The 23649-nt window shown below is 43.7% G+C and overlaps 1 protein-coding gene and 2 long non-coding RNA genes across 5 annotated transcripts in view; 1 reads left to right on the forward strand and 2 right to left on the reverse strand.

Annotated features, from left to right (window-relative positions):
- LOC310825744 lies at window positions 1–12473 on the reverse strand. Its single transcript, XR_014555508.1, has 3 exons — window positions 12427–12473; window positions 2472–2556; window positions 1–19 (listed from the first exon to the last, which is right to left on the reverse strand). It is a non-coding gene; the product is annotated as an uncharacterized lncRNA (long non-coding RNA).
- LOC310825714 lies at window positions 12465–17582 on the reverse strand. The gene is made up of 3 exons (XR_014555475.1): window positions 17518–17582; window positions 15641–16886; window positions 12465–12506 (listed from the first exon to the last, which is right to left on the reverse strand). It is a non-coding gene; the product is annotated as an uncharacterized lncRNA (long non-coding RNA).
- Window positions 16622–23649, forward strand: part of E2F7 (E2F transcription factor 7) — a 25114-nt gene continuing 18086 nt past the window's right edge. Inside the window, exons 1-3 of one of the 3 annotated variants that reach the window (XM_083699121.1) lie at window positions 16622–16872; window positions 17506–17598; window positions 21597–21875. In XM_083699121.1, the coding sequence (XP_083555247.1) occupies window positions 17506–17598; window positions 21597–21875 (372 nt within the window). In that variant the 5' untranslated portion in view covers window positions 16622–16872. Of the gene's footprint in view, window positions 16873–17271; window positions 17291–17505; window positions 17599–21596; window positions 21876–23649 lie in introns of those variants that run through there. The other 2 variants (XM_083699123.1, XM_083699122.1) reach the window with 2 other exon arrangements.

Here is a 23649-nt window from a genome sequence, read left to right on the forward strand (position 1 = left end):
TTCTCTCAGTAAAAATGACCTGAAAGGCACAAAGGAGACAAAGGTAGAATATAAGTGTAGCTTTTTATAATGTCACGCTTTTGAAGAAGTTCCTAGATTCTATATCCAACTGCAAGGTTTTTTAGACTCTAATCAAATTCTAGGATCAAGTCAAATTAGTGTACTGCATACATATAAGCTACAAAAAAATGTACTATCTTGAGAATTCTAGATGGATACACCAAATGAATGAATAAACTTCACTTTGAGAGAAAGGAAGGAATTACCATAGTAAATGAAACATTTAGCTCATTATCCTCTTTCCAACAATGACTCTACCAGATGCTGTAGAGCAATATTTCTTTTTTTAAAAAAACTGAGTTAGTAAGATAATCTTTGAATATTTCTCAAAGCTACTGTACACATTCAATGCTTTCTGAATTTCCAAAGCACTGCAGATATTTTCAATCAGGTAAGAAATTCAACCATCTCCTGCTTGCCAGCTTGTTATCCCCTTGTTGATTGCAGCTATCATGGTTCACACTTCAGGCAAGTAAAAGACATTGGAATCATGGAGTCAGAAGATCTGGGCTAATTTTCTGAAATGAAGTGTTGAGTGGTAGGGTAGTTTTTATCACAAATTGACTGGTATCAGTGCAACAGCTGCATTGCAAACATGTACCATAGACACAGAAAGCAAAGATTTTCTACCCACTATGAGCTGATTGTTGCTTGAGACCAAGAGCTTGTAGAAGGGCTGATTTATTTACTTTTTTTTTTTTTAGCAGCACAGACATCAGCTTCCTGTACTACACTATGCTTGTATTATCCCTGATTCTCCGGGGACAGCATGAAAACTGTTCAGACATAATGGAGGAGGAGAATCTTTCTGCAGGGAGCTAGCCCTTCAGTGGGAGAAAGATACCTCTTCCCCAAATAAACAAACAGCCAGTGGGATTGCTGGCAGGGAAAAACACACCTCTTTCAAAGTGGGTGGGCGGCAGGAGCAGAAAAAGTTTTTAATAATAATAATAATAATAATAATACTTTATTATTTATACCCCGCCCATCTGGCTGGGTTTCCCTAGCCACTCTGGGCGGCTTCCAACAAAACACTAAAATACAATAACCTATTAAACATTAAAAGCTTCCCTAAACAGGGCTGCCTTTAGATGTCTTCTAAAAGTTTGGTAGTTGTTGTTCTCTTTGACATCTGGTGGGAGAGCGTTCCACAGGGCGGGTGCCACTACCGAGAAGGCCCTCTGCCTGCTTCCCTGTAACTTGGCTTCTCGCAGCGAGGTAACCGCCAGAAGGCTCTCGGCGCTGGACCTCAGTGTCCGGGCAGAACAATGGAGGTGGAGGTGCTCCTTCAGGTATGCTGGACATTTGTATGAGAAAGGGAATAGACTTACAATCACCCCTTCCAATTATTAAAAGGGCTACATGAGGACCTGTGCAGAGAAGCTAAGAATTGTGCAACATGGAAAGTACTAAAATAACTATTAGCGAACACAAACCTTTAAAATGCTGGTATGCATGGGCATTAGCAATGATAACATGCACTACTCTGTTCTACTGGCCTGGACATTGTCGCTAACACTGCTCCTAGATCTGATCTGGGGAGAAGAGTACTTAGCAATGGGGCAGAGAGACAGCCTGGAAACCACCACTGACTTTGGCAAGGGAGGAGGGTAACTCCATCAAGCTCCCTTCCTTTCAGGATTCTAGCTGCCATCAAGTCAGTTGTCTGAGGGAAGCACTGTGTGGCAGGAGCTAACCCTGTCTTCCTGGCCTGAAGGTTGCTCTCTTGTTGTTGGATCTGATCTGGGGGTGAGGGCAGGGACTGCAAGACAGCCCAGAAGTGCCACTGAAATCAGCTATAACTTCAAGAACTGTAACATTAAGAACTTGAGCTTGCTTTTATCTCCTCCCTCCCACTTGTTTTTCCTTGTATGCCATGTGTTTTTCTGCTCTGAGCCTGAGATCCATCTTAGAACTGGCTTAGAACTAGAGCCAGTGTGGTGTAGTAGTTAAGAGCAGTGGACTCGTAATCTGGTGAACAGGGTTCGATTCCCACTCCTCCACATGCAGCTGCTGGGTGACCTTGGGCCAGTCACACTTCTCTGAAGTCTCTCAGCCCCACTCACCTCACAGAGTGTTTGTTGTGGGGGAGGAAGGAAAAGGAGAATGTTAGCCGCTTTGAGACTCCTTCGGGTAGTGATAAAGTGGGATATAAAATCCAAACTTTTCAAACTCTTCTTATGTAAGCCGTTCTGAGGGCCTCTGATTGGATAGTAATGCTGTATAAATAAGCAAACAAATATGAACTTATAGTTTAACTTATTATTTAACATGGAGGTTTCTTTGAAACAAACAAAAAAATCATGGAACAAGCCTAATTTCTCAAAACAAAACAAAAGGAGGGGAAGGGGAAAATAATGTATATATTCATTTCTTAACAAACAAGATGCTGTTACCAAAACGAAGCTTACCTCTCTTGAAGACTGTTGAATTAAGACTCTTTTTATGACAGTTGATCTATGATAGGTTTTGGGACATAAGCACTTTGAATTGAGCCTAGAAATTAACAAGTAGACAATGAAAATAAATTAATACCGGAGTCTTTTGCTCTGTCTAATAGTCTCCAGGTAAGAAACAGGTGGCAGCATTTTCTCACTGAATTTTTTTACACACTTTTCATGGACAGCCTCACATAAAGTGTCTTATAAGCGATGTAGTCAGAACGCTGCTAAGACCTGAATTTCGGTGTCCAAGTCTTTTTTCTCTTGGAAGGGGTATAGCCACCATGCCAGACTAGGCTGCTAAAAAAAGCATCCCTAGTCACTACTATCATTTCAGTATTCAAAAGCAGGACTGAATCAAGTAGCACTCCCAAGGCGTAAACCTATTATCAGTGCGACGCCATCGAAGGCAGGTCATTGTACTCCTGCTGTTGGTTAAACTAAAATACTGTTATGTATTGAAGTTCTCACCCTGGCCACCAGGAGTATTGTATATGTAGTTTTCACTCAGGTCCACGTCAGTTATTTTAGGCGGGAAACCCTGGGTTGTTGTTGATACAATGTTGACAGCCGGCTGCCTACAAAAGCAGGCCGGCTGAGCTGTTTGCTGTTCAGTTCTGTCCAGCTTACAAATAAAGAGCTGCTTTGGAAGAATCGCTGTGTCGTCTGATATGTTCGCCCACAACTTAACACTGGCGACGAGGATGGATGGATGGACATCAGAGCACAGCCAGATGCAGCCACCCTCTGAACTGAGCTGAAACACTGAGCTGAAACACTGAGCGAAATCACGGAGCAGAACCAATTCAGAGCTGACCGTTCTGGCTAGAGCACGGTGTTCCATCCATTGCCTCCACGTTGGCATCAGAACCATGGCTTCACTTGTGCCTCTACCGCCGTTTGCCCCAGCCTCTGAATCATGAGACTCCTACCTCGCTCGGTTTGGCTGCTACCTCCAAGCAAAAGAGCTGACAAGAGGGTTTGTAGAGCAGAAGCGGGACCTCTCCTCAGCCTTTGTGGCCCCAAAGTGTTCGCGACGCCCCGAGCATTGGTTGCGCCTCTAGCAGTCCAGGCAGCACTTTGGGGCACGATTCAAGAGAAGCTCTGCAACCACTATGCCCCAAAGCCATCCAAGATTGCTGCCCGCCATGTGTTCTACCACCGGAACCAGGCAGAGGTGGAGTCAATCAACAACTACACCACCACCCTCCGACAGGCTGCAATGCACTGCGAGTTCCGAGACTTAGATGATGCCCTGATGGATCAAATCATCTGCGGGGTCAGGGACATCCATCTGCAACGGTGTCTCCTCGCCAAGCCAGAACTCACGCTGCAGAAAGCCACTGAAGAGGCCATGGCCTCAGAAGCTGTTGAACTCTCTGCCCAGGAAATCCACAAGGCCAGTAGACCGTATTTAAAGGACTATGTTGTTGGACATGTAACACTGTTGATCTAATGGAAGTATGTGAAATGTAACCAATATGCTTTGTGCCTAATTGAACCATTACGTGTAGTGCTGTATGTAAGGAAACCATTACGATTGTAACTAACGCCTTATCTCGGTGGAGAGGGGTGTTATGTATTGAAGTTCTCACCCTGGCCACCAGGAGTATTGTATATGTAGTTTTCACTCAGGTCCACGTCAGTTATTTTAGGCGGGAAACCCTGGGTTGTTGTTGATACAATGTTGACAGCCGGCTGCCTACAAAAGCAGGCCGGCTGAGCTGTTTGCTGTTCAGTTCTGTCCAGCTTACAAATAAAGAGCTGCTTTGGAAGAATCGCTGTGTCGTCTGATATGTCCGCCCACAACTTAACAAATACTATGGAAAATACTTCCACCTTATCTGGATGAAGTGTCAGTTTGTTCTCCTTCATCCCTTTCTTTACTGCCCCAACATTTCAGTTTATGATTTCCACTATCTCCTTAGGATCTGATAAAAGTGAGAGACAGAGCTGAACAGGGCTTTTTTTCAGGAGGGACTCAGTTCCATCACCTCTCAGATGGGTGCCGTTGCCATTTTAAGAGAACAACTGAGGCATTCACTGTGAGTTCCAGCACCTCTTTTTCTAGAAAAATAGCACTGGAGCTGAGTATCATTAGCATGCTGGTGGTAACACTCTGGTCCCACTCAGTAATTTAATGCAGGTGTTAAAAAGCACACGGGGCAAGATGGACTCTTGCCGTATCCCATAGGGCAATGGCTGTGAGGCTGGCCAGCAGTAATTCTTAACAACTTTTTGGCTCCTGGCTCTTAGAAATCAGGTCCTCCCTTAAAGAGGGCACATGTTGCGGTGAGACCTGGCAACCAAACCCTGTCTTGTGGGTGCATATGATTGGATAGCCACAACACCCAATTGGTAGGTCCCTTGATGCTGGGTTTAATCAGGCCAATGGGATGCATGCTAAACAGATCAAGTTTATACCTATGCAGCTTCCTCTTTCTATATTTAGGCTGTGCGCTTGACCTTGCTATGCCATCGTGTGTCGTCTCTCGTTGGGACAGGGGCACGGCAGGAATTTTCCCCACTTGGCTGATTGGCTGGTGCCATTTGGGTTTTGCCTGCTGCGTAGCAAATCGTCACAACTTGTAAGGTTATGAATAGGCTCTTGCTCAGGTGATAGGGATGGGAAAACGCTCTCACCATCCCTATGTGAAGGGTATTCCGTTAAAGGAATCCAGGGACTCAATGGTTTAGTCAACCCCTGTGAGGGGTTGTGCCTGTGCCTGAGTCTAGGGAGGCATTTGGGTGGCAGAGATAGCCTGTTCCCGGCTTTCCGCTTATCCAGGTTTCACCCTAGGCTGACCTATGCTGGTGCCCTGGGTCAGCGCTACCTGCATGGCAGGGAGCTAGTCGAACCAGAGCCTATGCAAGCCCTCATTTGCTGTAATCAATAAAGTTGTGGCCTAAATTCTGCCAAAAACCAAACCAAAATCTAAGTCTTGTCTGAATTTATTTAAGGGGAGGTTTAAAGGTCTGAACACACAATTGACCAATGCTAGTTGTAGTGTTCCCCAACTCCACTCACGAGAGATAACCCAGAAGACATCATGCATGGTACTGAATGCTACTGAGAATCCAAAGGGATGAACTGCCCCACCAATCTCCAAGTGCAAGTCATCCAGAGTATCCAAGCACATTCTTCCGCACAAAGGATTCTGGGTGTTGTAGTTTACCCCTATCAGAGTTTCAGTTCCCAGCAACCACTAACAAACTACAGTACCCAGAATTCTTTGAGAGGAGAAATGTGCTTTGAATGTGCTTTAATGGCATAGCGTGTGCACAGCTCAAGGCAGTTTCGGTATCAAACCAGGATGGAAGCTAGACTGAAAGGAATCCAAATAATCAGCTTCATCCAGGAAAAAAAAATATATAAACAATGCCCATTATAATGTCTATAAAAGCATGTTTCTATGCTTGGTCAAGATGAAGACAATGAATTACATGAAATGGTGAAATATAATTGCCAATACAGTACTGGACAGAGGTTGGGGCACATGAATCAGAAATGCCTGCAATAACAAAACTGTAAGTGGAGGAGGGAGGGAACATGAGCATAATTTGCATAGGTGATCTGTTGGCATGCATAGCCTCATACACATGCACTCAAACCATGAAGAACTGTAACTGCTTTCTTTAAAACCTGGCATAATTTTAAAAAGCAATTTATGGGTTTGACAGGATCAGAGACAAAACAAGCAGAAAACCTCAGTGTCCATGCAGATCTAGGGCATGCGCCCCTGTGGATCACTGATTGTGTGTTTTTAGGCCTTTGAATTTGCGGCATGAGCCATTCATTCACGGGATGGCTTGAAAAGAGGGAACTGTTCCCCAGCCTGCAGAATTGATTACCTACCCTTTCAAGAAAAGAAAAAGGGGAAGAAGAAGAAAAAACCCAGTGCTATCTATTTTAAGCAGCATGTCATTTCAGCAAACTGCAAGCTACGTTAGCGACCTCTGTCAGCCCATATTCTGCGGATTTCACACAATTATAAGAGGTCACAGAGCTTTGATAATTATTTTCACTTTTCACCTGCTTTACCAAAGCAGCTGTGAGAGATTAATTTCAAACTATGAGTGAATTCCCAGAGGTATGGGGAGCATCGGATTGCACAGGCTGCAGCTCATCCACTCAGGCTAGAGACAACATCACTGCAGCATAATTACGCAGTTTATGTCTGCAATGCCAATGGTAGCATTAGCACCCCAGAGGCTAAATCCTAGATCAGGATTCCAGACATGGGCTCTTATTTTTTTTTTTAACCTAACTACAAAAAAACATACAAGACAGAATGACCGTGAGCTACAGAAATGCTTCACAGCTGACCACAAACAGATGTTTCAAGGTTTCATTAAAGATGAACACTCAACAGCCATTTAAAATGAATCTGGCTAGCCGTCCTTATGACAGCTATCACTTTATAATAGGCTTAGATTTGTGTACAGGGTCAATAGTTAAAAAGCTTCCCTTGCCAGAAAACCTATGAAGCACAACATTTAAATCAGGCTAGCAGTCTCCTCTGGTTAATGATGAAGTCTTTGTATCACTGATATTTGGCTTATAAACAAATTGCCCAAGCTCTTTACAATTAGCAGTCTGTGCTTATGTGGGTTTTTATCCTACCCCAAAGCTTTGGGGGGTGAATAATAATACATTAATAAATCACAGGGAGTGATCCATGTGAAGCTTTGGAATATGGTTAGATTGCATCCATAGGGCCAGATACTAAGACCTAGTACTGGGATTCCCAACATGGAACATCTAGAGGGCATCACTGTCCTGAGGAAAGTGATACCTGAAGTGAATTATTTCATTTATTTATTACATTTGCTACAGATTCCCAGTGTGAATGCCAGACCTTGCTTTACAAACCTGCTCAGCAACTACTTTTGCTGGTGGACCCACACTTATTTCTATACACCGTATATATAGCGCCTTTCAACACAGTTTCCAAGGTGAGTTACATCATAAAAACTTTTTAAACAACAACATTAGAAACAAACAGCAAAAGACAATTCAATTTCCAAAAGCTTGACAGAATGGGAGTGTTTTACTTGCTTCTGAAAGAAAACAAGAGAAGGGGATCAATGGACCTATTGAGAGCCTTGTATAAATTGAGAGCCACTACAGATAAGACCCTGCTCCTTTTAGATGACACCCAGAAATCCATAAAGGGTGGCATTTGGAGCAGGGACTTCTTCGTTTATCCCCAGATCATGTGTTTGGCCACTCTGCCTGACGGAGTGACTTCACTCACATGTTTCTAGCAACCACATTGAAAAGGTAGGTGGGAACAGCTCCACCCTCCAACATAACCTGCAAGTGAAGTTATGTTGCGACAGCCCTCTGCGCCCTGCCTTTCGCAACTTGTTTGACAACTTTAAATTCACATTTGGCCCAAGGGCTGACAGTGGGTGAGGTGAGCCTACTTTACATGTCGTTTACCAGTAGATGGAGCCTGACAACTGTCTATTTCCGTTTTAGTTAAGGATATCCCTAGCATGCAGTAATGTTGTTTTAGAATACTGTGTTTTGCCCATTATTAAATGAAATTCCTCCCAACCTTAACCTGTTGAATGAAATTAAGGGTACCTCACTGTAGAATCTGGACATATGTCAATAAATTATTTCTACCTGGAAAATTATGGCCACCATATTTCTTAGAAAAGTGCAGAAGAAGAACACAAGTTCTTCAACAAGAAGAATACATTACTCAGAGGTTCGTTTCACCTATATTTGTAGGAAGCTTTACCAGAGATTTAACCAAGTAAATGACAGGTGAATCATGGAGCAAAATCCATTGCAGATATGCCAAGAATAAATTTTGTCTTGAGAATGTACTAGACATGTCCTTCCCATATTCACTTATAGAAACTACACTGTTCAGATCCATTTCTTGTGCTCCAGTCCTTAGGATTTATGTTTGTCCAAATCACCTTTCCTGCATTCTTCCAAATTACCTTTCATCATATTTTCGAATGCTTCAGAAATACACTCTAAAACAGAACTGCACATTTAAGCACACAACCGAGTTATGACTTTCTCTGTAAATGAACTCCAGAATTGTTGGTATGGAGAGTGTCAGATGTTGGCTGATCGTACATATTAGCATTCAAGCTAGAGGCATGAATGAGAAAAGAGTTACTAATTTTCAGAAAATGCTCAGGGAAAAGGCACACAGTTTGGAACAGTAGTTACTGCATTAATTTCCAAGAAAATATTCCTTCCCTGCAATTTATTTAAAAGCCACCATGCCCTACATTCAGTTGGTCCACTGCAGAGATTGGCTATTGGAAGGGATTGGGGGGGGGGGAATAAAAAGTTATATTGTGGTATTTATTGGAAGAATGGCTCCCAGGCAAAGGTAATCACAATAAAATAGACAATTTCAATATTTTCACAATATGATCGTTTTACACAGCCCTTTCCCCCTATATGGTTAAACCATGTAGATTAAGTGTCACAAATGGCCCTACACCAATTTCATTGCCTCATTGAGAGTGTCGTTCTACTCAGAAGTAAAAAAAGGTAAAGATAAAGGACCCCTGGACGGTTAAGACCAGTCAAAGGCGACTATGGGGTTGCGGCACTCATCTCACTTTCAGGTCAAGGGAGCCAGTGTTTGACCACAGACAGCTTTCCGGTTCATGTGGCTAGCATGACTAAACCGCTTCTGGTGCAACGGGACACTGTGACAGGAACCAGAGCACATGGAAACGGTACCTATTTATCTACTTGTACTGGCATGCTTTCTAACTGCTAGGTTGGCAGGAGCTGGGACAGAGCAACGGGAGCTCACTCGGTTGCATGGATTTGAACCATCCATCTTCTGATCGGCAAGCCCGAGAAGCTCAGTGGTTTAGAAGACAGCACCACCTGCATCCTTAGTAAACCTAAAAGTAAGCCTCATTGAGTTCAACAGGAACTACTTTCAGGTAGGTTGGTATAGGATTGCAGACATTGCATACATTATAATTATATTCAGTCAATAAATTTCTTTAATTAACCAAAGCTGTCTACTCTTATCCAACTTCCATTATAAAGTCTTGAGAGAGGATAAAAACATTTCGGCTGCGATCCTGCAAAGGCTAGAGTATCAGCAACTGTGGACTGTATTGCAACTTTTGCCAAAATGTTAGCAAAAATTCAGCGTGGGTGCTTAATGGAAGCCTGAGCTCTTGATACAGTGTTCTATGACAAGCAAGTGAGTTTTTATGCGATGATAGCTGATCTCTACACAAATGTTCACTGCACATATATATATAAGTCTCATGGTTAGCTCATGTTTAAACATTAAATATGTAAAAATGCCAAATTTAATTTGAATAAGTACTTCTATAAATATTTTCAGGGGATAAAAAGCAATTTATATTCAGAGGCATTTTTAACCAAGAGCAAAACCAGCCAATGCACCAGGTTATTCAAAACAGTGTCGGGCTCTTTCCAGCTGTCCAGCAAAGAGATGGAATAGCATTTAAATCAGCAAGATACATCATATTTATGATCACTAGTGGATACTGACAAGTGCTTGGACCTCTGCCTCCCTGTCTTTCACCAACCAGAGATTTGCAATTGCAATCAATATATAGTCACACTCTGCTAAGAACACACATACACACACCACAGCTCATGCAATATTTTACTTTAGCATCGAAATTATGTCAAATCAGTGTCACATTGTGGTTGTTTAATTACAGATCAATTAAATCCATCGTTTAACAGCAATATGTTATTAGCCATGGTGAAAGTTCACAGAGCTAGGGCAAATATCCAGTGTATCTATTGTGTCAGTGTGGCAGAAAGTGAGGATCACCATAGAATAGCATGAGGTTTCTGTGGGCGTTAAGCAATGGTGAAATTGCAGATTAGGACAGGGTGAGTAATGCAGAAAAAAGAGCTTGAGATGATCCAAGCTTGCTCTGTTGGCTAGCCTGAAGGCAGCAGATGTAAATGGTGCTTGGATGACAGAATGCTTCATAATCTGCACCATCACTGGGAATTTAAGGATATACTTCTGCATGGTGAACTCCCAGAAATGTTGGGGACAGTCCAATTGTTATGTACTGAGTTGAATAGGATCCAAACTGCAGCAGTCTGATTGGTCCTAGAACAATAGGCTCCAAAAGGCAGCAGTCTGATTGGTCCTAGAACAATAGGATTCAGAATGCAACAGTCTGATTGGCCCTAGAACAATGCAGCAGTACGATTGGTTAGCAGGAACCACCCAATCATACTCCAGATAGAAGTGAATCCACAACCTGATTGGCTTACAGTAGAATTCCGGAATTAACCAATCATGTGCAGCCCATTGTGTAAATAATGTATATAAAGCAGATACTTTGAGGGACATTCATTTTCATTCCTCCTCACCACTATGAGCTGAATAAAGAGCATGAAATCACTTTGCGACTCTGAGTATATTTCACCAATCTATTTATAACCAGTCATGCATCATTGTTTGTTCAATTGTGAGGGTTTCCCCCCCCCAAAAAAAAAAAAATATACATGGTGTGATTGTGACTGAAAACGTCTGGTATAGTTACATATTTCTAATCAAATAATTTAAAAAGATTAAATTAAACATTTTAGAAATCCATTAAAATAAATTTTAAAACACAAATAATGTTTTTTCTTTTATTTTTTAAAAAAGAATGACTGTCTTTCTAGCAAGTTACAACATGCTGGAAACCTTCTTAGTAAGCAACTTTGAAAGGAGAAATGTTTGGCTTTCTTGAAAGGAATGACTACGCTAAAAAAAAAATCTAACAGTTTCCTGTTGTGGCTATTAATTTCCCCATCCCCCAGTGATCAGAGCTGTTCAATTAAGCTAAATTTGAAGTATGTGTTTGATCACTTTGAAACTGAAACTAAAAGAAGAAGAAATAAATCAATATTTTATCAATTACGGTAGTTAAGACTTGTCAGCCTGAAACTGATTTAAGTAAAAGTCACAAGCAACCTGAGAAGGCAATAGAAGTAACCAGCCGAACAAAAAAGGAATGCTGAATCAGCAGACTTCCATCTAGGCGACAAAAAGGAAAACACAGAACACTAATATCCTTAGCAACACAGCTTATATGTTCAGTATCGCTTGGATGTTTTCCTCCCCCAAAGGGTCTCACATTAGAACTTCAGTTCAGCAGTTTGGCTGCACTGGCATTTACTTCCCTGAATGACTTTATGGCGTTTTTTAATGTGTGTTGTGAAAATAACGGCCAATATTAAGCAATTACACAGAATCATGGGTACTACTATTACTTGTAAATCTCATATCCAATTAAAGGAAATTCAGTCGACCAATCCTGTGAGTCTTAATAGATTAACTGATCAAATCTATATAGGAATATACTAATGACTCTCAAGAAAAGAAAAGAAAAAGTACTGTTATGGGATGGGATGGTTTGGATGATGCCTCTGGTTTCCAACTAGGTCTGTAATCTTGTATCTGTAAGAAAGGAGTTTGTAGTAGAAGTGGCTGCTGAACTGGTCAAACCAACCTCTTTGCTAAAATAATGGGCCTGGCCAAGTCTGTTAGGCAACCATTTACAGTGGTACCTCGGGTTACATATGCTTCAGGTTACATTCGCTTCAGGTTACATACGCTTCAGGTTAGACACAATCCTCTAACCTAGAAATAGTGCTTCAGGTTAAGAACTTTGCTTCAGAATAAGAACAGAAATCGGGCTCCGGCGGCAGCAGGAGGCCCCATTAGCTAAAGTGGTGCTTCAGGTTAAGAACAGTTTCAGGTTAAGTACGGACCTCCAGAACGAATTAAGTACTTAACCCGAGGTACCACTGTATGTGCCTAAAGAGCTGGTAAAGTACAGATGTCTTGCCATAGACTTGCTGGTGATCTCTTATGGGAGGGCTATAAATAATAAATTGTTGTTGTTTTATTGGGGGGGTAGGCACCCCCCACCTCACCTGACTGGAGGCTGCATCATCTTGTAGGCAGGAGAACAGTCCATGAGATATTCTTTGTTTAATTGGTATGAAGTTGGGAGCTGGAAAAAGACAGAGAGTGTTGTTATCCAATCTGATAGTGTGCAGTAATGGTCGTCCCCCCATCAATGTAAATACAGTAGTAGGGCAGTGAGAGGGGCTGGTTGATTGTAGCAACAATATACAAGGAGGGGTGGCTATCTCTCCCGTGAAGGGATATTGGGATTCTTGAGGCAGGTGGGTTGGTGGCACTGCTGGTACAAACACTTAAATGGGCATTTTATCCTCACAATGACCCTGTGATATAGGTTTGTGCTGAGAGACAGTGAATGGCCAAAGGGCACCAAATGAGTTTTATGGCTGAATGGGGATTTCAAACCCCTTTTGCTCAGGAAATGAAAAAGAAAGAAAATGCTGCTGCTGCTGCTATTATGAGCATTAATACATAACCACAGCAAATGAATAAGGTGCTTGCTTTTTAACTATTTAAATCTTTAATTTATCTGAGCATGAGCATCTGAACTGAATTGGTGTAAATCTTAAACCACCTTTGCTCCCCTGCCAGGTCTGATCTTGCCCTGAACGTAGTATTGCCGCCCTAAGATCAGCTGATGAAAGATTTACAGTTAACATGACTCACTTACAATTTGTGAAACTTGGGTTCTCCCAAGACTGAGAGCTGGAATTAGAGGAGAGCAGGGCTCTCATGTCTTTAATAGATATGTGGCAGGTAGATGTTAAACAAAGTAAGCCTTTTGTAGTATGGATCTACAATTATGGGGAAAGAATTGCCAGTTTGATAGTCTGTCTGTCGGACATCTTATACTTGTGCATGACCCATTTTATGTTTGGGTCATGTGCAAAAAAGGGTAGATATCTTCATGTTACATTAAGTGTATGAAAATTTTATGCAAACTTGTGTCTGATTTGGCGAGTGCCACAGAGGGCCCTAGGGATGTGGGTGGCGCTGTGGGTTAAACCACAGCACCTAGGACTTGCCGATCAGAAGGTCGGCAGTTCGAATCCCCGCGACGGGGTGAGCTCCCGTTGCTCGGTCCCTGCTCCTGCCAACCTAGCAGTTCGAAAGCACGTCAAAGTGCAAGTAGATAAATAGGTACCGCTCCAGCGGGAAGGTAAACAGCATTTCCGTGCGCTGCTCTGGTTCGCCAGAAGCAGCTTAGTCATGCTGGCCACATGACCCAGAAGCTGTACACCAGCTCCCTCGGCCAATAAAGCGAGATGAGCACCGCAACCATGACTGGACCTAATGGTCAGGGGTCCCTTTACCTGTACCTTTACAGAGGGCCCTAACTGTGCCAAGAGCCAGGAGCAAGTGGTGAGGCACTGGGAAAGTGTTGTGTGCCAGGTGGCCTGCCCTGCACCCTCTAAGCCAGCCTGGTGTCCTTGGGAGTAGTGGCAGATGCTGTCTTGTCTAGCGCTGGGCAATATCAGCTTTCAACATCGCAGTGCATTACCAGGCAAACATCACAGTTTGGCAATATACCATGATGCAGAAAAAACAAGATGCACTGGCCTCTGCTCACGAGACACCGGGTGAAACTGCCCCAGCTCTCACCCTTGAGAGCAGAGGCGGTTTCACCCAGGCTTACAGGCTAGGACAATGCAGCTTGTCCGCCCCCCCCCCCAGCCAAGACAGGCAACTGCGCTCCCCTCAGCTGAGCAGTTTCACAGACCCTCCACCCCACTGCCAGCTTGCAGGAGCCAGCACCGGGCTGGGGGCTCCTTTAACTGCTTGACTGAGGCAAGGGCAGCTGCACACTCCTCAGTTGAGCAGAGGGAGGAACAAGCTGTATTGACGCCTTGCTGATACAGCTTGTTTCTCCCTCTCTATAGTATGATGGCAGAGTGGGATGGCCAGTGCCGGATTTATGTATAGGCTAAGTAGGCTGAAGCCTAGGGCCTCTAAATCTATGGAGCCTCGCCAGCCTGCCCACTCTGCAGCGGGCATTCTTCCCTCTCCCAAAATTGCAAACCCAAGACTTCATTTTAAACACCCGTCATCATCCTTGGCTTCACTGAATTTTGTTTATAACGCTCTTCCACTTTCTTCTAGTTGTGTGGGCGGGGGAGGGGCCTCACAAGTGGAGTAGCCTAGCACTTCTCTTCATCCAAATCCGGCCCTGGGGATGGAGGTTTCACCCAGCGATACATTGCTGGTGAAACCACCACCGCTCCTGAGTCCCTATGCTAGCATCGCCCACTGGAGGAAGGAACTCTTGACTCCCTCCAGGGGACGCTGCTAGCAGGGGACTTAGGTGTGGTGATGGTTTCACCAGCAATATACCACTGAGTGAAACTGACATCACAATTTGCTCCTCATACCGGTCCTGGGCAATATATCACCTAGGCCTAGTCATGTCATCAGGAGTGAAGATTCAGCTGCCAGTGCAGTTAGCTTTGGGGATGAGTAGCAAAATGTATTGGACTTCTCAGGTAGCAAAATGTACAAAATGTATTGGACTGGCTCTGTATAAAGCTACATTTAGAGCAAAACAAACGCATGGGTGAGGATTCTAACATCTCCCTGTACCTCCTCAGAGTCCATATCCTGTATATCTTTCTCCTACACCAAGCTCCCATACTGGAAGTAAATTCCACTGGAAATGCTTGGAGACAGGTATGTAAGTGTTGGTGGTGGGTGCCTCTTTTGCTCTCAATGTCAGATTACTCAAAAGTCATTTCATACATGGTTAGGGCAGACCAAGATTTAGACAAATGAGTCTGCCTGTTGTCACTGTGTGTCCCTGATGTTAGTGAGGCTGAGTTGGGCCCAGGTGACATCTTCTCAAGACAGCTCCATGTTCACAGTTGCATCAAGTCAACTTTGGAACCTGCCTTGTCCAAACTTGATACTTTGCCATTATCTGGGTCAAAGTCATGAAAAAGATTGCTGTCTATCCAACACTGAAAAGCACCTTAGTTTCCAAAGTGTGTGAAACTGCTTCTAGATCTGGCACAGCCAGCTTGTCTTTTGGGTCATGCTGTTCTCCAGTTACTCGTTTGGGTGTCAGAAGTGTACTTCGTTATGCAGCTCAATCTTTAACAGACAGTCAGGCTCTATAACTAAGTCACTACCACTTAGATTTTTAAGGTTTAAGGCTTAGGGAACACATAGATTTGGGCATGGACAGGGGGCTACATTAAAAAAATAATCCCCAAAGAGATGTAACATTACCTTTTTGAATACGTCATACTGTATAACTTTGATTTCTCTCTTTTTAAATATGGGCATTCTGCTGTACTTGGTAGGGACATCTGGAGACTAATAAAATTGTTTTCTGGTCCAAAGCTGCTACATAAGCACACATGTCAATATGGCACAATCCAACAGGTTTATTGCTACAGGTGTGCAGCTAGTCGTAGCTTTCAGGTAGAGAACGTACTCACAGCAGCGCAACCTCCTCACAAGCCTCCCCAGCTTACAGATGAGCACTTTTTTACGTGTAGGAAATCCCTAACGTGTGAAGAAGCAACTCTGAATGAAGGGTTCATCCAGGCTTCCTTTTGTGCCGCATTTCTAGCCACAGGGCGCCTGGCTTTAATCTGACCTAATGCATTAAAAGGTGGGAATCACGTGAAAATTCTGCCAGCTAGACAAACTGGGCGCATTTATTTATCAAACTGTACGTCTGAATGTGCCTATTTTCCAGAAACGCTTGTCTGCCAGGAAAACAAAAGGGCGCCTCGTTTTATTCTGTATCTCCCTCTGGGAAAGCTCTATACTTCCTGTCATCGCTAGGCGATTCCAGGCGGGGCCCGAGCTGCCAACGGCAGACTTGCAAGGGAGGGAGGAAGCCGAGCGGTCCCGCCACCCTTCGCAGCGTCGCTTAGGATCAGGTTTCCCCCCCAGCTTTCCCCATCTGTTCCCTTGCGCCGCCTCTCATTATCCGGAGCTGCCCGCTTCTCCTGCCTAGCGACAGTGGCGGCGGCGGGGCGGCCCAGGTGGCGCAAGGTGGGAGGAGGGCGGCAGAGGCGGCGGGGAAACAGCCGCAAGGCCCCCCACCGCGTCGGCGCGGGACCTTGGGACAAGAGCGCGCCGAATGCCGCGCCAAACTCGCCGAGCCAAGGCTTCGATCTGATTGGCGGGAACGCCAGGGGGACGCCCCGTCGGAGAAAGCCTGATTGGCCGGATTGTAAAAATATGTTGCAGGGCGCCAGAATAGAAGCTTTAGCGCCTAGTGGAATCTCGGGGCTGCGGGGAAGCGGCCAGTGCAGGCACGTCGCAGGCGCAAGCGAGGGAGGAAGGGCGCGGGAGGTCAACGCTGCATTGGGGCGGGGGGCTCTTTTTCTTCCCCTTCGGAGGCACCCCCATGAGCCTCAAGCCCGGCTGCGGCTTTGGCGGGCCTGGAGGCGCTGACGCGAAGGTCTCCCTTTGAGAGGACAGGAAGGAAACTCTCGAGAAAAAATGTAAGTTTCTTGAACTTTTCTTGCGGGGCGGGAAAAATGGGAGGTGGGTCTCCCGCGCTTGTGCCGCCGTCTTCTTCCCTACGGCTGCTCCGAGGGGGCGGCCGAGACAGAGGCTTCATGGCGGGGGGCGGGAGACCACCTTTTGGGGAGGGGGCCGGGGTCTCTCCCGCTCTCAGGGCGCGAGTCTCGCTCAACCGCCTTGGGCTGCGAGGTGGGCAGTTTCTGTCCCGCTTCAGTTTCAAAGCTGGGATTTCACTTCCAGGTTCTTTGCGCCAAAAGTAACTGATCCCGGGGCGAACACCCTGAGCTCCCAAATGACAGATTCGCCCTCAGAAGATCCCCACTTTTCGGGGACACCCACCTCCTCTCCCAGGCCAATTTCGACCTATTCTACTGAATCTGAAGATATTTTAATACTGTAATACGTTTCTTCACCTTGGCCCCCAATCTGACCCTTCTATTATTTTGGGTGGTTGTTTTTTTTAATTTAGTGTTTAGAAAACACTGTGAACTTCATAAGCTTTGCCCAAATTATTTTGGGGTTTGAAGAGGACCCGAAAGCTGATTTTTATTTTTTTTAGGTGGGAGATGATGTAAGGTGCTGACCCTCTTGTGCAACTTTCAATTTTACAGATGGAGGTTAACTGCTTAACACTAAAAGACCTGATCAGCTCGAGACATGGAAAAAGGGATTTTATAGATGAAGATGGAGAAAGTGCTCAAAAGGTAAGCAGGTGCCTAAACACCCAGTTTGGTATTTTCAAATCTGCTCACGGCCGTCAGGCTTTGTTCTAAACTGTGCTCTCATTTATTAAAATCATGGTGGAACTTACAATATTCCAAAGTAGTAAAACCTACCTGTAATGTCCAACTCAAAAAACAAAACCATTTTAAGTATGATTATAGTTAGTAGCTTCATAAAATTTAAAAATAAAATTGTAATAATTTACATATTTAATCACTCTTTCAGTTGGGCACTGAAACATCTTCCCCTTGGTTCTAATTTCACAGAAAGCCAGTTTCTCCACCCCTGCCCTTTAAAGGAAATGAGGAGTCATTTTTTCTATTAATGAGATTTTGTGCAAGACATTTGCCATATGGGCATGGGATTATGGACAATCCTGTCATTCCTGATTGCATGTTTGTGGCAGACTCTTATACCTGTGAAAGGGTTGAAGCTGATGCAGTACTGTATCCTACTAGTGCTCTCACTGAGCAAAATGGATCGATACCTGGTTTCAGATATGAAACAGTAAACCTGAAGAGGTGCTCCTGATTAAACAGAAAGCACAGCAAGAAAAAATGTCTCCAGTGTCAAGTGTTTTTACTTTAATGCAGTGGTCTGGATTTGAATGGAGCAGTGGCATTGGGGGGAGGGGTACTTAACCCTTTATCTTCCAACCATTCTGAAGCTGCTGTTAACCAAATGAGAGGAGTGGAGTTATATGCTCCGCCGCTGCAGCTTCAGAGATAAGCTTTCCTTCCAGGAAAGGACTGTTCCATTCAAACTGGGACACACATACCTGGCAGTTGCATTAAAGCAAAAACAGAATACAGCAAGAGATCTCCTGTATCAATGAGGTGTACAAGTCAATGCAATGGATTGGTTTCTCCTGAGATGCTACATTCTATGTTGACTGGAACCTCACATTATAGACTTGATCTAAGGGGGGAAGCACAACCTTCACCTCAAAATAGCACCTTTTTAATCTGCAAAAGCAGTGACTAGCTGCTAGTGGAACAATAGGCCTGGAAATTTACAAGCAATGTGTGTGTAAAAGTGAAGAAGCCAGAAGAAAGCTCAATTAAGTATACAAATAATCTTGCTCTCTGATTCAATAGTTTTAAAGCATTAATTTTTTTTAAAAAAATATGCTTGTCTCAGTTTGCTGCCATTGTAGGTATTAATCAGCTCAAGTTCTGCAATCACTTTTGGCTCTTTTGACATTGTCTGTTATCTATAGTAGATCTCTAACACTAGCTAACCAAACAGGCAATGCAAGTCTATATGACTGTTGACTGCTGTGGTTATATTCCCACCAGAAAAGTTAGATAGATGTCCCAGTGAGGACAGTACAATTGTTTTTCAGCCTTGTAAAGTTTCCAAAAGCAGGAGGTTTAAGTAAGAAACATGGTACTGGTACAGCAGTGTGCATTGGCATGACCATATTGGTAAGATGTATTAAGTCTGAAGTAGCAGAAAACTAAGGTGTCTTGCAGGAGAAACACAGTATGAAAGAAAACTCAATTTCGCCCTCACAAAGTGTGGCTCCCATTGAGTTCTATAGGATGGAATAAGCAGGCTAAAGTTTGGGCCACAGCTGAGAGGGAATTCTGTGGCTTCATTTGCATGTCACAGTAAGCCAAACTCTGGTTTATTGGGACCTTGCAGCCCTAGTCTATTTTTACTCCTGAGCTCAACCAAGGTTGGCTTAGCATGTCATTGATACCTGGGTCCATGGTTATGCTTTTCCTCACTACAACTTGTGTTTAGTGAGAAGAGTCCTTAACTACAAGCCTGGGTTTGAATGACACCATACAGCACATGGTTAGTGAAGAGGGAGCTGAAACATGAACCTGCATTTGTGTGGGATGCTAAGTCAGAATTTGCAGGCAAAGTGACTTGTGGGCTTTCCCAGGAGCCCACTTGCACGGAACCTTTACCACAGTGTGTGAACCAGGCCTGCGTCTCTGGCATTTAAGTCAAGCAAAATATGCAATAGACCAGATTAGTGAGTCTGTTAAATCCCTGCCAAATGAACTTAATCACTGGTTAAAGAATACATGAGTCAGTATGATGTATCACACAGAACAGGGATGAGATACTTGTTCAATAGACAGTTTTCTTCAGAGATTTGTGTAATCATACCTTGGCAATTCCCACGGATAGAAATGTATAGTTTCAATGTGAAATTTTCTCCAAGTGCATTCATCAACTTAGCAACTGTTTTTAACTCAGTTAATTTGATTTTAATTGAGATTTTTTAAAGAGAATTGTGTGTATGTATTTTTGTTAACCCTTCCAGAAAAGAGTGAAAGCATTGCACAATTTAAAAACTGTTTTTTACCAGTATTTTAAGTATTGGTAACCAATATAAGATTTCAGAATGTACAGTAGTAATTTCCATAGGTTCTGTCATGTTCTTCTGTGACCAAGAAATAGTATCCTGGGCATAGCTGTCAACGTTTCCCTTTTTTAAAGGGAAATTCCCTTATTCCGAATAGGATTCCTCGCAAGAAAAGGGAAAAGCTGACAGCTATGATCCTGGATAGGTTTATGAAAATGTCAAGGGCCTATGCTGGTGAATGGTTCCCACTGCGTTCTATGAACACGGTAAAGGTAAAGGGACCCCTGACCATTAGGTCCAGTCGTGGCCGACTCTGGGGTTGTGGTGCTCATCTCGCTTTATTGGCGGAGGGAGCCGGCGTACAGCTTCCAGGTCATGTGGCGAACCAGAGCAGTGCAAGGAAACGCCGTTTACCTTCCCACCCACTTTTCACCCATTTACATGAAGGGCGTTTAATCCTATGGCAAAAATTAAATCCCTAATCTTAGGAACAATGCTAACCTTGAGCATTGTTCCCTGACCATAAAACTGTATTTTGCTCTTTGCTACTGGACTGACAGGTATTTAGCTCAGGCCCAATATGTTTGAACAAAATGCCTGTCATTGTATTGGGTGAACCGTGTTTAGAGGGAGGGCCTGTGTGGCTGTGTGATAACTTGCTCTTAAAACATCCTAGCACCTCAGGGTAGTGTCCATTGGTGGGGGCTGGGATGTGAGGGGGGTCACAGATATTTATTTCATTTATTTTTATTTAACAAAATTTACATCCTGCTTGGGTGTAATAGAGCCTCTAAGTGGCTTACATGAAATATTAAAATTTACAATTTAAAACATTTTAAAATGATAGAAAAATGAACAGTACAAAAGAGATTGAAACACACCAACTTCTACATGTTTGGATAGACCTGCCTAAACAAAACCTGTTTTGAGCAGGTCCTGAAAAGAGCCAGCAGAGGTTCTTGTCAGCTGTCAATAGGCAGAGAGTTCCAATATGCAGGTATAAAAATAATCATTTTCTTTCAATTGTGGAATAATTATGTGGCAGCTGTAATGGTGCCAGTTCCCCAGACTGAAGCAGTTGAATGGGCACCTAGGAAGTAAAATACAGTCGTACCTCGGAAGTCAAACAGAATCCGTTCCAGAACTCCGTTCGACTTCCGAAACATTCAACTTCCAAAATGTGGCTTCTGATTGGCTGCGGGAAGCTCATGCAGCCAATCAGAAGCCATGGAAGCCCCATTGGCTGTTCGGCTTCCAAAATAACGTTCAAAAAACTGGAACACTCGAGTCCAGTTTTCAATTGTTTGGGAGCCGAAACGTACAAGCTTCAGGGCATTCGAGAACTGAGGTAAGACTGTACAGTAGTAGAGTTCTTCTAAAGTGCATTCATTGCTTTATTCCCCAGCCTATATGGCTAAGGTAAAGCAATGCACTGGATATAAACTTGTCTCCTTCCTTTGGGACACAAGGGTCTGGGATGAGGTTCTCTCTCAACTCCATCCTAAAATTTAGCCTGTGTATCTTGCCCCATAGATCTCTATGGGAGCCATTTGTAATTGAGCAGGCCACCGTTTCTTGGTACAATAGGACCGCAGCATTGATTGGCTGCTTCTCTGCCTTCCAGTTATCTCCAAAGCTATCTTTTCTTTCTAATAGGAAAATATATTTGATCGACCCAGAATGACCCCAAAGACTCCCATGAAAAATGAACCCATTGATTTGTCAAAGCAAAAAACCTGCACCCCCGAGAGAAGTCCAATTACACCTGTTAAGCTGACGGATAGGCCCCTGGCAGATCCATGGACCCCCACAGCTAACCTAAAGATGCTTATTAGTGCTGCTAGCCCTGACATGCGGGACAGAGAAAAGAAGAAGGAGCTCTTCAGGCCAATTGAGAACAATGAATTTAATGACGCTTTTCCCGATTCCTTGCAGGTAAGAGAGACTTTCAACAGCACATTTGTTTTGAATTAGTCATTTATTATCTGTTTGAACTAAATAATATTTCATTTGTAGTCTTCTTCATTTATCTGATTTGTGGACAGCTCTCCCAAATTGTTCTGATTTGACTTTTCGCAGCCGTTCTCCTATTTCTGCTCACATGACCAAAGTGCCACTTCCTTTGCTGTCTCTTTGCCTGCCATTTTGAGCTGTACTGTCACATATTACTTCCTCTGCACGGCTGCTTCACGGGGCCACCAGCATAGAAGACTTAGAGAATGTGAACCTTCCTTAGAAACAAGAATGCATGGGGGAGCAGGCAGACTCTTTGTGCTTTCCAAGTGACATGAGCAAGACACTTAATTTTCTAACCCCCCCCCCCAAAAAAAAATATTAAAAAATTCACTGCCGTTACAAATATATTGCACAATAAATGACTACCAGCTGTTGTGTCACTGGAATCATGAATTAAAAAGATGTAATTATGTATACATAAAATATGAAAAAATTCTACTCTTCTCCTGTTTTTCAGAAATCCTCATGTCAACAAGTTGACCCCTCCCTGGTTCAAAGGGGGGGCGCGTAGGTAGTAGATTGGGATCCACTGGTGAATCTCTAGATAGTTTGCAGCAGAGCAGTGATTTCTGGCTCCCACTTGTTTTACAAAAGCAGTAACAATGTTTTTTTTTAATTTATTTTATTTATATACCACCCTTCATCAAAAGCTCCCAGGGTGGTGTGCAACATTAAACATACTTTATGGAGCATAATAATAAATAACAACATACAGCATAATAATAAAACAATCATCATGACAGCCTGTACAACTTTCCCCTCTGAAATTAGGTTGCCGAAATGAAGAAAGCTCATTAGCAGGAGTTAGACTTTGAGCTCGGTTTTTGTACTGAAAAGAGATTCCTTGGCTCACTGTGTGTCTTTTACACCGGACTGCTTGGTACATCCTTGGGTTGCAGCAGGAGCCAGAGGAACAGTGTGGGTGGGCACTGGCTGCTGCCCCAACCTGCCCACACCGTGTGTTTCTGCTGCTTACGGAGAATGAGAGGGGCGAGGCACAGGGAGCTCTGGGTGGTAGCAGAGCCAACACACTTGCTGCTGCCACTCTGAGCTCCTTGGATCTCCCTCAGTGAGCCCCTGCGAATTGCAGCATTGGGAAGTCAGGGTAGCAATGTGGCCCCACCCTGCTGGCTGCTGCTGGGTTCTAATAAATAGCAAAGGAGGTCCAGTGAGCCTTACGCTACCCATTTGTGGTTTAAAGTACACTCCGATCCAGCTGCTGTATTGTGCCTCTGGTGAACTTCTCCAAATAATGCTGTCTACTCCCTGTTCAAAGCATGATTACTTGTACTCACTGGCCATATTAATCTTGCTCCCCTTGGATAAAATCAGCAGTTCCTGTTTAGAAACGCTTTCTGCAAATTCTTTAAAATACAAAGGCCAAAATCTGCCCCCACCATGCACCATAAAACATAGTGCTACCTAAGGCAGCCGAAATCTTCCTGAGAATGGTCACTCCCAGAACCAATCTAGTGAGAACCGCTTTCATACATTATTGCTTAAAATACAACTTCAGGTGGTGGGGGAATGTAAGCTGCAGTTTCTTTCAGCATTTGAGGCTGTTTTAACAAATGTTCCTTTTAAGGACCACTTGTTGCACTGCAGTAGCCCTTAAAGTTATTTACTGGAGCCATTCCAGCATCTTTTAAGATTTCTCTTAGGTGCGGAGGCCAATTAAACTCACTATAGTGTA

Source organism: Podarcis gaigeae (genome assembly GCF_964106915.1).
Source record: "Podarcis gaigeae genome assembly, chromosome: 10".
NCBI lineage: Eukaryota > Metazoa > Chordata > Lepidosauria > Squamata > Lacertidae > Podarcis > Podarcis gaigeae.